This window comes from Coloeus monedula, assembly GCF_965178545.1.
Source record: "Coloeus monedula genome assembly, chromosome: 2".
NCBI classification, from domain to species: Eukaryota; Metazoa; Chordata; class Aves; order Passeriformes; family Corvidae; genus Coloeus; species Coloeus monedula.
The window spans coordinates 29,272,078-29,285,014 of record NC_138782.1 but is presented as its reverse complement, the minus strand read 5'-3'; the positions used below and the strand labels follow the sequence as shown (position 1 = coordinate 29,285,014).

The window sequence follows — 12,937 nt, the reverse complement described above, 5'->3', positions numbered from 1 at the left end:
TTTGCATCAGTGCAAAATATTCACTTCACTGTAGAAGAAACTGAAGACATTTCACCTCAGAAGCCTTTATTGATATGTCTTCTGTAAAAGGAAGTTGTGTTTTATAAAACGAGCCCTTCAAAGGCATTAGCAAGTATGCAGACAAGGGCCATCTGGGTAAGACAGCCTGCCTCTGATTCCAAAAAGCTATTGGCAAAGACCCTCACTATCAACATTCTAGGAAAATAGACTGTCAATGAAGAAGAGTCCTGACATGGTTAAATAATAGAACAAAAGACAGGGAACAGGGTAGTAGCAAATGGTCAATTCTCACAGTGGAGGGACATAATCAGCAGAGTTCCCCTGGGATATGCTCTATTCAAAATGTTTACAAGAGATGAGCACCGAGGTGGCAAAGTTTGCTGATGGTAAGAAGTCATTCAAGATAGTAAGGAAAAGAGCAGACTGTGTAGGATTGCAGAAGGATGAAACTGAGTAATTGGACAATAAAATGACAGATTAAATTCAGTGTGGATAAATGCAAAGTGCACAATGGAAAAAATAATTCTCACTTGATATAGAAAATGAAGGTGTCCAAACTGACCATCACTGGAAAGCTCCTGATGTTGTGACAGACAGTGTCATGAAACTATTAGTTCTGTGCTCAACTGCAGTGAAAAAAGCAAATCACTGTTAGGCATTTTTAGAAAGGGAACAAAAAGTGTAATTATTGCACTACATATACCTACTTATGCACACTTTGAATGCAGTACTGATCACAGTCATCTAAAAATAATGAAAAAAATTGAAACCGGAAAAGATACAGAGCAGGGCAAGTATGATCAGAGGTGTGGAATGCTTTGCACCTGAGTTGAATTTTCTGTGATAAAGATCTACAACTTCAGAATGGACATGAGCACACAAACCATTCTTCCCACTATACATGAAGTGATCAAATTAAGTGAGCAAGAAGCAGCAGTCGTTTCTTCCTAACTGAAGAGCAGGAAATGTTCCTTTTGGCAGCTTCCTCCTTACCAACAGATGCTGTCATGCAAGAGTGTTACTTGAGGAGACAGGAAAAGCAGTTGGAAGAAAGGGATTCCTTCAGGGTTGCTAAGGTGACAAACACAGCGAATTCAATAAAATGTTCTCTGAAAGTTTGAATTTACCAACACTCAGGACATTTTGACAAATGAAACAAGAGAGAGAGTCTTTATTAAGTCTGTTCCATATTGATGGAACCTGCTACATGACCAGCTGATATCAGGACGGTTATGAAGTTGACATATTTGAAGAACATTGCAGTAAGGTAAAATATTCACTTTGCAATTATAAAGAGGCAACTAATACAAGAACAGAATCAGGACAATATAGCTCAGTGCTCTATCATTGAGACCTCATCCACTGTTATGCTTGATGTCATTTAGTATTTTGAAAGACTTTTTTTCATTATGGATTTAGTTCTAGATGCTTGTAATTGCATTACATTGGTAAGGAACACTAAAATCTTGGATAAAATTATAACCTCTCTGTTAGTCTTTAAGCAGAAGGAATTTTCCCTTTTGGTTACATGGTTATTCATTCTCGATGTGGGCTGTCAACATGAATGTGGAATGAATAAAGAGTATATGATACACTATTACTAATCAAACCAAAGGGTGCACAGCCACAAGCATTTCTCTTACTGGCTTGGTATTACGTGTCCTTGTTTACATCCTCATGTGAAAAGTAATCTCTCTGAGGCAACTCTTAGCAAAACAATAGACTTCCCCACAGCTAAAACTCCACAGGTCCCATGTCAGCAATTAGAACACAACTTTTGTTCTTAACAGATTTCCACGTTCTCAGACAAGGGAATCTGAAGGAAGAACAAATTCCCTAGTCGGAGGACAGACTGAGTCTGTTAACCTGCAGGATATATTGCAGGCCTTCAGTAAAGTTTTTCCATCATGACATTTGTAATAACACCGATTTTTCAAACTTCTACTACCCAAACAGATGTTTCAGGAAGATTTATCCATTAAAACAAATAGAAGATAAAGAGCAAGGATTCCTTGACTTTGTTATTGCTAATTTATTGATTGGTGGACCTGTTAAAACAATGATATAATGCATGTCAAATCAGTAACAGCTGACAGTACAAAGAACGCTGTCAGGATAGATCACATGCTAAGTTATAGGGTAAAAAATACGATTCATGCATAATTTTTGAACTGTGACAAAAATAAAATTGTTAAACCCATACATGGTATTAATACCCTTCACTATGGCAAGACATTACTAGTAACTTGATGGTATTACTGTACCTATTTCTAGTAAACATAAGTGAGAAATCCTAGGCATATTCATGAAAAATAAAAATAAAATAGAATTTTATATCCACTGCAAAGTAAACTGTTTACTAAATATCTATTATTATATTATAAAACATAATATGACAAACTGCCAGTTTGGCTTACATTACCGTATTTTTAAACAATAATTAAGAGTTGGCAGAGGGCTACATAAGTGCTCATTTACTGCATTTTGTATAAATCTAAATAAATAAATGTATGGCAGGTTGTCTTAATCTAACTTGTCTTGGCTGATACCAGATTGTTCCTTTTTGTTCTGTACAGGTTTTGGCATATTTTCCAAGCGTAGACTTAAATATCCAGAGCAGTCACAAACTGACTCTCATAATTTCTGCTCCTGTGCAAGGAAAAGAGTGTGAGATCCTGACATAAGACGAAGGTGCTGTGAGAAGGGTCTATTCCAAATTATCTTCCATATGGAAAGAATCTTTGAACTTTGAACTTTGCACTGCCCACTGTGAAGCTGCAATACTGGACACTGTCTAAAGGAAAAACCACACCTTCTCCAGATTAAATTGATGCTCAGAAAGTCACTTACATACATCACTATATTCATTTGCCTGCAAGATCTGATCAATATAAAAGAAGTCACTGAATGTCACTTTGCATGCCAGTGTTGCATTCTGCCCTCCAAAACACTATATTTTCTTCATTTTCTTGTGGGTTTTTTTCCTCCTTTTTTTTCTCCCCATAACCATTACGTAACTAAGGATTTCATTAGCAGGAAAAGTGAATCAAGCTTACAGTAATATTTCAGGCTTTACATCATCCTTTTAGTTCCTTCAAGGCATTAAGAAGGGGTCATATCACTTTATTGCTGCGTCACAAGTCATTACTGAATCTGAAGGACTGATCAATCCATTACAGAGTCATTTGAATACTTATTTTATAAAACTTTATACTGTTACAATGAATCTGCAAAAGCCTTAAGAATGTAGAATTAAAAAGCAAGCATTTATTATAATGAGTCTTATATTTTCATATAGTACTTACCATAATTTTGTAATTTAATAATTTTATTTATGCAAGTAAGGCCTCAGATGCTATTGCACTCAAGAAGTTAAACACTTGACATCTTTACTCCTTAAAATGCAACATTTTATGACGTCTAGATATGTTTATTAATTAGTGATTATTAACACCCAGTAAACAACATCATGTCTTGTAAAAACACAATCTTTCTTCACAGCATGAGGCTGAAATCTATTATTCACTGATTCCATATGCTGAAATACACTCAAATGATCACAAATGACCTTAAGCATTAGATAAATGTAAATGAGGACAGGGCAGAAAATGTGCTTTTGATTGATATCTAAAAGACCAGGTTTGAAGTCTTGACAAGGGATGAAATCTGAAATCTCACACAAACTATAGTGTAATTGGAAATCTAAAAAAACCTAAGCTTCTGGATGGACACAGCACACAGCCTCTCCTCTGCAGAGTGTCTGAGGCTGCTCACAAGAGGTGTTCAGAATATGGAACCTGAAAGACCATTCCTGGGATCCACATGGCCTTTGTCTACTTGGCAGGCTTTTATTAGGATGCAGAGATGTATCTCTAAGTTATATGCACACATACCCTAATGAAGGCAGAATTTTTCTAGCCCTAAGTGCTCACTTAAACGAACTTCTCTACACAGAATGGCTACATAGGCATAGGGTTAAATGACATGAATGATAGCCATTAAAATTGTATGGGTTTAACCCTCTGTGTGAGTAAGCTTATTCTGCTCTAACACTGCCTTTCTCAGCCCTTTTTCAGCTTTACTTTTGTCAGTTTTAGAAGGACTGAGTGCACTTCTGCACTGTGAGTCATCATAAAAAAAATTTAGACACACAAGTAAGAGTGTACTTTGGGTACTTTGCTCTTGGGTAACCATTTTCTAATTCTTAACCTTATACCATGAATATGAAGTGCTTTATAATCTACTTTTAAAGTACTAGAAGAGATGAATACACTGTGCTTGGTTCCCATGCTCCCTTTCTGTCCTCACAGTGACAACACATTAATGATCACACAGACAGGATGACCAAAAAATCTCCCATGGATGCTCCAACAGGGGCTACCTCAGGGGCAAATGGGATTTGCTGCCACCCTGAATTCTCAGAGCTATTTAAAATGAAACCTGCCAGAGATTTAGATACATTCATACCAAATCTCATTTTCAGTACTACGGGTAGTGTTGACTCCGAAGCAGCCAAATTTCAACTGTACACTAAATCATAGGTTGAAGAGACATATTTAAAAAAAGATAAAAAGGAAAGAGAGGTTATGTCACCAAGGTTAGCCATACTGTATTTGCTAATTTTTTTTTAATACTTCTAAATTTCTGCCTTGCATCTCTTATATTATATATGCACCTGTATCAGCATCAGTAACACAGGTCACACTTTCACACTTTTGCATACATTTCACATCTACATTAATAGAGAAGGACATGCAAGAATCAGTAAAAAATTTAGTAGAATCTTACCAGCTTGACACTTTCTTAGCCTTAAATACTCCAGCATTTTTGTTTCTTGTGATGATCTCATTTACATCTGTAGTATAATTGTTAAGAATTATCTACAAAACCAGAGCAACAATAAAAATAATAAACCCAACTCTTTTGCATTTCTAATGTCTTCATAACATTCTTATTTGTTTGTTCTTCTTTAATCTGTGCTAAGAGTCAATCTTTTTTCAGGAACATACATTTTATATTGCTACTCCAGCACATCAGCCATATATCTACACAGCAATTTGCTCTAGTTTCCTACCACTTTTTCATTTCAGGAATTTATAGCCCTGTAGCTATAGAGGGAAGTGAAAAAAGATGTCCCATACCTCAGATATATTTAAAGGCACCTATTTAAAAATATAAGATTTAAAGCCATGGAGAACTGAAATTTTTTCACACAACCACTAAATGTCCAGTTTAGTTCATGCTGCTTTTCACCTTTCACTGAATCACTATACCCAGTGCGGAGGTAAGCTGAAGGCTTATGTATTTTGAGAACCCACCCACAAGACACACACCTATGTTCCTGGTGAATCCAACACACAACAGGAGCACCTTAACCTATAGGCAAAGGAGTTTCCAGTCCATTTGCTTTCTTGAGAATGGTTTGGAACCACCTAAAAAAGAGTGCAAAGCAATAAATGCCTTTTTCCCCCCCTCAGATACCACAACAGTACCTCAGCCTTGTGTCTCAGCTTCTTGTAGTTTGGAAGTTCATGTCACAAATTTGGGTTGCCATTCAGGCAGGTTAAAGCAAGGACTATCAAGGAAAAGTTTCTGGGGGAGCTGAGCCCAGTCATCTATGGCTAGAAAGACAATCTTCATAATCAACCATTTGTGGCTAGTGAGACGGCATTGAAAGGAAAAGGTGTAGCAAGTAAGTGAAAACTATGAGAATATTAATTGTTACCCAGTGTGAATCTATACAGATCTGAATGGTTCACTTTCAAAGGTAAATAATTATCTTAAACAAACATTTTTGGTAAAGATGTAGAAAAGCCCTCTTTTTTATTTAAGGTATGGGAAATCTGAAGCTAATTAGGAGGATGTTTCTAGGTCCACAATGTATGTCAGAGCTTTCAAAAGTGCTCTTATAAGAAAATGGAATATGAGTCAGGCAAATTTGAAATATCACTGATATATCTTTTTCTTTTATTTGATACATCTTTTTCTTTGCTTTGTTGAAATCACATAATTGGCCTTTCTAACAGAGTTGGTTATTTAAGAAAAGTTATTTCAGGAAAGCCTCTATCCAAACATGGGAAAAGACAACTGGTATTTTGTGAAGTCAAAAACTAGAAATGGAATGACAGAAAACTGGTTTAAACAAATGTCTGTAGTTTGGATGTGCCCTTTAAATATTTTTCACAATATGAGGAGCAGCAAATGAATGGTCTATACCTGTACAGCAAAAGGAAGGCATAAATAACTTCATGAGCAAAGCATACTGCCTTTAAGTAGGGGCAGAAATAACACTGTTCATAAATTAGCTACACTGCACTTAAATTATATAACTGAGCAAAACTATTAATAATGGTTATAAACATGTTAACACTAGCTTTTAAAAATTATTTATGAGCCCATGTCTTCGGGCATTCAGGCTAAACATGACCCTTCTAACCTAAATTTCCCAGGACTGTTGAAAGATCCATACACTGTATTTTAATGGCCATTATAGTGCACTGCAACAATGTTTTGTATTATTGATGCTTTCAGACAGTAGTTCAAGTCACCAGTGCATGGTGTGAAACAGAGCTAAGGCAGAAAGTACACAGCCTCTCTGAAACAGGAGACAATTTTTACGAACCTCATCCTTGGATACGGACATGTCAAAGTGAGTAAAGATACTTCCAGTGTTTTGAGGAAATAAAATTTGGTGTTCCTGACTGACTTACGTCACAGATATTAGCTAAGTTGGAAAATTTGTATCTGAATGCATATCACCCATAGTTACAATGAGGGATGAATCTGATAACTTTGCCCAGGTATATCTTTATTATTCTCTTGAAATGTCTATATTTTTAATCCTGATACTTTCCTTATTTAAATGATACTGAAAAAATTTAGATAAAACACACTAAATCAACAATAAAGTTCTGAATAAGGTAGCAAAAGGAGTAACATCTGTCTTGATTTTATTGATTTTGCAATATAAATTATCTATTTAATCAATTAAAACCTGCTCATGATAAACAAAAAGAGTTAGAGTGAAGTCTTTTAAACAGTCTAGCAGCTCAAAACATAATGTCCTTTTAAAAACCTCCATAAACATCATACATAAGATCATTGATTAATATAAAATATAGCAATATATTTCACAGTGAGAGGGTTAGAATGACAACAATTATGTGAAATTGACTAATTCTTAAAATTTTTTTAATTTCTAACGTTTCAATAACGTCCTATTATAGATACTGAAAACATACAGAGTGAATACTTCACGTGGCAGTATGAAATGGAGACTAATAGGAAGCACATCAAAAATTAAAAGAAAAAACAAATCCTCAAAAGCTTGAGATTTCACAAAGCAAAGCTGTTAGTTATGCTCACTGAATAGTGATAGCAACAACAAAAACAACAATAATTATGATGATGTTGATAATACAAAGGCAGATTCTCAGATGCAATGCACTATTGCCAGGTCGATTTTCAATTACATTTCACTGATGTATTCATTTGTTTCTTAATGTGCTCATCTTGCCCATTAAGAATAATTAGCAGGCTTGCTTGGTGATTTCCTGGCTTCTGACAGGGATTTTTTTCTTTTTTTGTTGACAACCACTTTTACTTTTTGGAAAGTAATTTTTGGATATTATAGTATGACTGGCATGTAATTTAAGCTTCCTAAGAAATTTAAAGGGAAGATGTAAACAGTAATTTTAAAACAAGATTATTTTAATCTAAAATACCTACATAAGAAACATAATACTAGGCATTAACTATTCCTGAAGAGCAGAATCTAGGAAAGAAAACAGTATTTTATCCCACATTACCTTAATTTGGTATGCTAAACAATTAAAAAATAATAATAAGAAGAGCTAGCAAAAATACATCATTTGTCATCAGTGGCACTTGGGCGAACGCCATTTCCAGTTACACCTAAAATTCTATACTGATTTCAGTGAGTCTGCTGTGGCTGAAACAGATCTAAATTTAGCCTAAACTTCTATTATAGCCAGTCACTATAGAAAAGAGTGCAAAAGAAAATTACCATAACATACATCATAAAATTACTACTGAAGTCCATAAACCATATAAAATGCAACATAAATTTTATTATGTGCACTTTCAAGAATACATTTCACCTACATGGTAAAGTTCTTAGCCTGCTGCACTTTGGCACCCTGCTAATATTAAGCCCATTGTAAAATCCAACACAATAAAAGCACTTTGAATGCTGAGCCTTCTGAGCACCAAATGTTAAAAAAGAAAAATAAATTCCTGTTAGAGCAGTCCACCAATCGCTTCTCTGAAAGGGATTCACTGTGTGAATACAGATGAAGACCTCTTGTAAGACTTTTGGGAACAGAAGACATTTATAAAACATATTGTGAAAAACTAAGGTGTGATAATTAGATAACATTAACAGTATCTTTTTCAGGAATAAAAGCACTTTTATTTGTGTAATTCCAAAGACTGAGTGAATACTTTAGCACTCACCAATTTCCCTTGTTACAAAAGTCTTCTACATTTCAAAAAAGTTCAGGTATGTTTATGGAATCTGCTATGCAAGACATTTGCTGACTTAATGATTACTGAGCCCACCTGAAGCTTTTTTGTGGGTAAAATGACCTTTTGTTAAATACCTATGCTTCTACACAACATGAGTTTTTTAAGGCTAGTTTTGAAACACTTCTTTTTCTCCCACATTTTTGATCTTTATAATTACATGGAAGAAAGATTGGAAGGGGTGGTGCTGATTAAAATACACAGAATAATGAATACTTCCTCCTCAGGACACAAGTCTTAACACCCTAGAATTTAACAAAATAAGAATCCCTGGAACACAGGTGAGAGCTTGCCTTTTCAAGAAAAAAAGAGACTTTTAGCAGGCTTACTTCAAGTCTTAACAGATATGATCTAGGATTGCCTGTTTTTAACATGAAATTGTTCAAGTGTTGTCCGCAGTTATAGTTACCTCAGTTACCTCAGAGAAAGTCTTTTTTAAAAGTAGTAGCTAAAATTATTGCACTGAAATGTCTCCTGCTTTAAGAGGCATCAGCAACTGCAATTTATTTAAGCCACAGATTAGTTTAACTCTTTTTTTTTTACCAAGTATTCACTATGTTAGCTCTCAAATACACACAAAACTCAAATAGAAATAATTCTGATGCTGCAGTGGGCAAAACCTGAAAAATTAGCCTGCCTTAAAATGTAAATGGAAAGATTATCAAGGAACAAAAGCAAATAGATATCTTCCTTTTTTCCCTCTCAATTTCTAAGGGCTATTAGTATTCACTGTATATATCTGTTCTTGTTCTGTGCTGATATTTAATGTGGCCACAAATTATGCTCACTCATTCTCTTGCTTAGCCCAAGTCCAGTTCAATTTTCTGAACTATATGTTCCTATTAGAAGGGCATAATAGCAATTTATTCTAATATAAGAAATACAATGAAATACTTTCTACAAGGGACAGAGGAGTTTTCCAGTCTTACATCAAGAGAAATAATGATAAATTGGTAATTGATTAAGCAGACTAAATGGGTAATTTGTAGGCAGTTATAACTTAGTAGCAACAATGAAACATTTCAACATACACTGGAAAAGCTCTGACAATATACGAATGCTGGGTATGTTTTAAGTATCTGAAAGTAGGAAAAAAACCCTAGCTCTTAGGCAAAACAGATACATGAAGGGGAGTTAATGATTTGATTCCCTGCTACACGTCCTGTAACGCGCAGCATGCACACATGAATCTTCCAGCACTCAACCACAAGACAAATATTTACTACTGTACATGCTCTATACCAACATGTGCATTTTTAATTAATGGAGAAAATGTGGCATTTATTATGGGTGAAGCTGCTGGTCTGTTCAAGATATTCCACATCTGTTTTTTAATTACTTATGTGGGGACTTTTTCTTAATATGCCCCATGCTGTCTGTCTTTATATCAATTGTTACTCAGCCAGTAAAAAGGAAGGAGCACAACAAACCAGTTTTCTATCTGAATAAGGATACTTTTGATGGCCTTTTCATTTCCATCAGTTAACAGAACTTCTTTGACATCTGCAGAAATAGCAACCTGAAAAAAAGAGCACAGCAAACAATGAGCAAATATGCTTGTCTGTGTGGAAGTGAAGACAGGAGTGACAAGCCTTCAGTATCATGCTTCCTCACCTATTTCTCTGTAACAATCTTCAATCTTTTTTCATTTTATGTCTGCATTATTTTAATCATTCAATCAAATCAGTCAATACTTTTATCATTCCATTTGCGGGAGCCTCTATCTTGCTATCATTCTGTTCCGTAATTGCATTGTGACAGCCGATGATGGTATTCTGAGAGGCTTTCATTTGCGGGCTTCTGTTTATCTAGTAGAGCCATCATACAAGGCTGTCACTCTGCCTTTCAGCTTGCTTCTGTCTGACTGCCTGATGCCCTTCATATAACTTTGCATTGCAGGCAGATGGCTTTGTAAGGGTAATTTTTTTGTGAGCTTTGACATGCTCGCACATTGGGCTGTAACCTCGACACATTGTATAAGAGCGACAGGTTTGTCAAATGCCAATCAGTGTAACAATATGCTTTTATTTGTAGAGACATAAAAACTTGTCTAATGCACTGCACTGCTACATAATATCTCCTGAATACATGACTCAGAACCCAGAGAATGGTGAACGACTCTCCTGAATGGCCAATCTAATTCAAAAGAATCTAATTACCGAGAGCTCTGGATCATGTTTGTTGGTGTAATAATGCAGGCAAAACATTAGCAGCTATATCATGGTGCTCCAACTGTGATTCGCCAGGCTATTCCTGTATCTTAGCAAATGGGACTATAATCTGAAAAAAAAAAAAAGCTTCGGCTATGGCAATGAAAGACAGACCGTACGTGGCCTGGAATGTCACAACAAAAGATATTGACTACACCGAGGTAAAATGTTTCTGCTCATCGAGGCAACCATAAAATCAATATGATACGAAAGCAAGTCAATCTAGAAGGTCTCTCAAGACTCTGCAGCTTGACCGCAGCTGAGGCTGTTGACAGTTCTCTGACCCAGCAGTTGGAGGCACTGGAACATTTTTCCTTTTGTTTCTTCCTCTGAATGGGATTGGAATTGAGAAAAGACCTACCATGAGCCCAGCCAAGCATGTCATGCCACCCCCTAGCTCACACACAGCAAGGTCCCTGAAAGAGAGAAAGGAAATGGTAGAACCCATACAAATTAGATGAAAATGGTCAGAGAGACATATATGTTACAAGAACAAATTGCCATCTGCAGTAAGAACTGAGCTACCAGGAAGTTGTAGAGACATGACTAGGCTACCTCATGTCGTTTTGCGTTTTAAAAATAATTATGAAATAGAAAAGTCACAAAGCAGGCAAATCAGTGGGGGTTCCCTCATTAGTGTTCAGAGCAACATTACCACCGCTGAGCTGAAAAATCTGAGAAGGTTCCCTTTTTTCCCTTGTCAATGGCTCTGTCTTTTAGAACTAAACTAGCTAGAGTAGCGAAAGATAATTGTTAGGAAAGGATAACAATGTTAATCCACATTCATTCTTGCAAAAACAGCTAGAGAAGTAAATGGGGAAATTAATATTATTTATATATCTCTCCATATAGTTATGCCTAAAAGCCTTTTTATATTAAAAAGAGAGAAGTTTTAAAGCAAGCTGTATACCACAAAATAATTACACCCGAAGAAATCCGATCCTTCAATTAGCACTTAAAACTGCAAGTGACCTACAAACAATGCTGTTATGAACAACGATGGGAACAGCAAACGGTTAAGCCTCAGAAAACTAAACGAAGTTAGTGTCAAGAGCCTAAACTGAGCCTGATCAAAGGGCTGAATACATGGTCTAAAAGGCTGCTTTTAACTTAGACCATACTGTGCTGTTATTAAGACGCGCATGTGAAATATAATTTGGCGCAGAGAGTGTGCCGGATGGGAGCTTGCAGGGGGAGCCATAAAGAATGTCCTCCAGAGCCATGGCCTGCCCCAGGAGGGGAGGAGGGAGGGATGCTGACCCCGCACCGAAACTGTGTGAAGCAGCGTCTGGGGCAAGGCAGAGCCTCAGTTTAGGAACACGCTGCTTTATAACAAAATCTGCGGCAACTGTTACAGTTGGCAGGAGCATTCCCATTGAGACACCTCTGACAGGCAGAAAATGGAATTTTAGCTAAACTGGTTGGTTGGGGTTTGGTTTTGTGGGGTTGGTTTTTATTTTGTTTTTTTTTTTTTCGGTTGCTTTTGTTTTGGTGCACCTTTTCTTCTCCCCTAAAACATCAACAGCTGAAAGTCTATTTTTATCTGAAAGGGTCACTTCCCTACTCACTCAACATTGATATTTAGGAAGAGCATCTAGGATGCCATATCAGTATCAGTATACAGATGCTGATATTTTGTTCACTGAGGTGAGTGGACTATGCTGTATAACTGTATAATAATGCTCGCTGTCTGGACAGGTTAGATTTCTTTTTCTTAGATACCACAAATTTTATTTGAAAAAAGTCAAGTTGTCCTATTTAATCAAAATGAGACGAAAGAAAGACATAGTTTGGAGGAACAAGCTGTATGTAAACCCAATAAGAATATAAAACAAATACGGGAAATTTGCAATTTGGATTTTTAAACAGAATGATTATAGGTTTTTCCTCAAATAAGTTTTAGTTTTTCTATACCAAGTGTATTATATATATTAAAAGTACATACATATGGTTATATATAAGACTTGCAAGGCACTTACTCCTTTATAATAATCATACTTACTGAAATAAACACAGAAAGTATCCAGTGTGAGGCTACCAGTGCATTTTGAACCAAATTTCTATGTACATAGCATATGAGCATACACATACACACATATACACAAAAATATTTATGCATACAAAATTTATTTCACTGTAAAGCTCCCTTACAAACAAATTTC

General features: G+C 35.9%; 1 protein-coding gene across 1 annotated transcript in view; it reads right to left on the bottom strand.

Moving 5' to 3' along the window:
- Positions 1 to 12,937, bottom strand: part of CAMKMT (calmodulin-lysine N-methyltransferase) — a gene marked incomplete at both ends in the record, with an annotated part of 214,818 nt that overhangs the window by 28,708 nt on the left and 173,173 nt on the right. Inside the window, 3 exons of the mRNA XM_082277283.1 lie at positions 4,810 to 4,876; positions 10,021 to 10,084; positions 11,137 to 11,191. Coding sequence (XP_082133409.1) covers positions 4,810 to 4,876; positions 10,021 to 10,084; positions 11,137 to 11,191 — 186 coding nt within the window. The remainder of the gene's footprint in view (positions 1 to 4,809; positions 4,877 to 10,020; positions 10,085 to 11,136; positions 11,192 to 12,937) is intronic.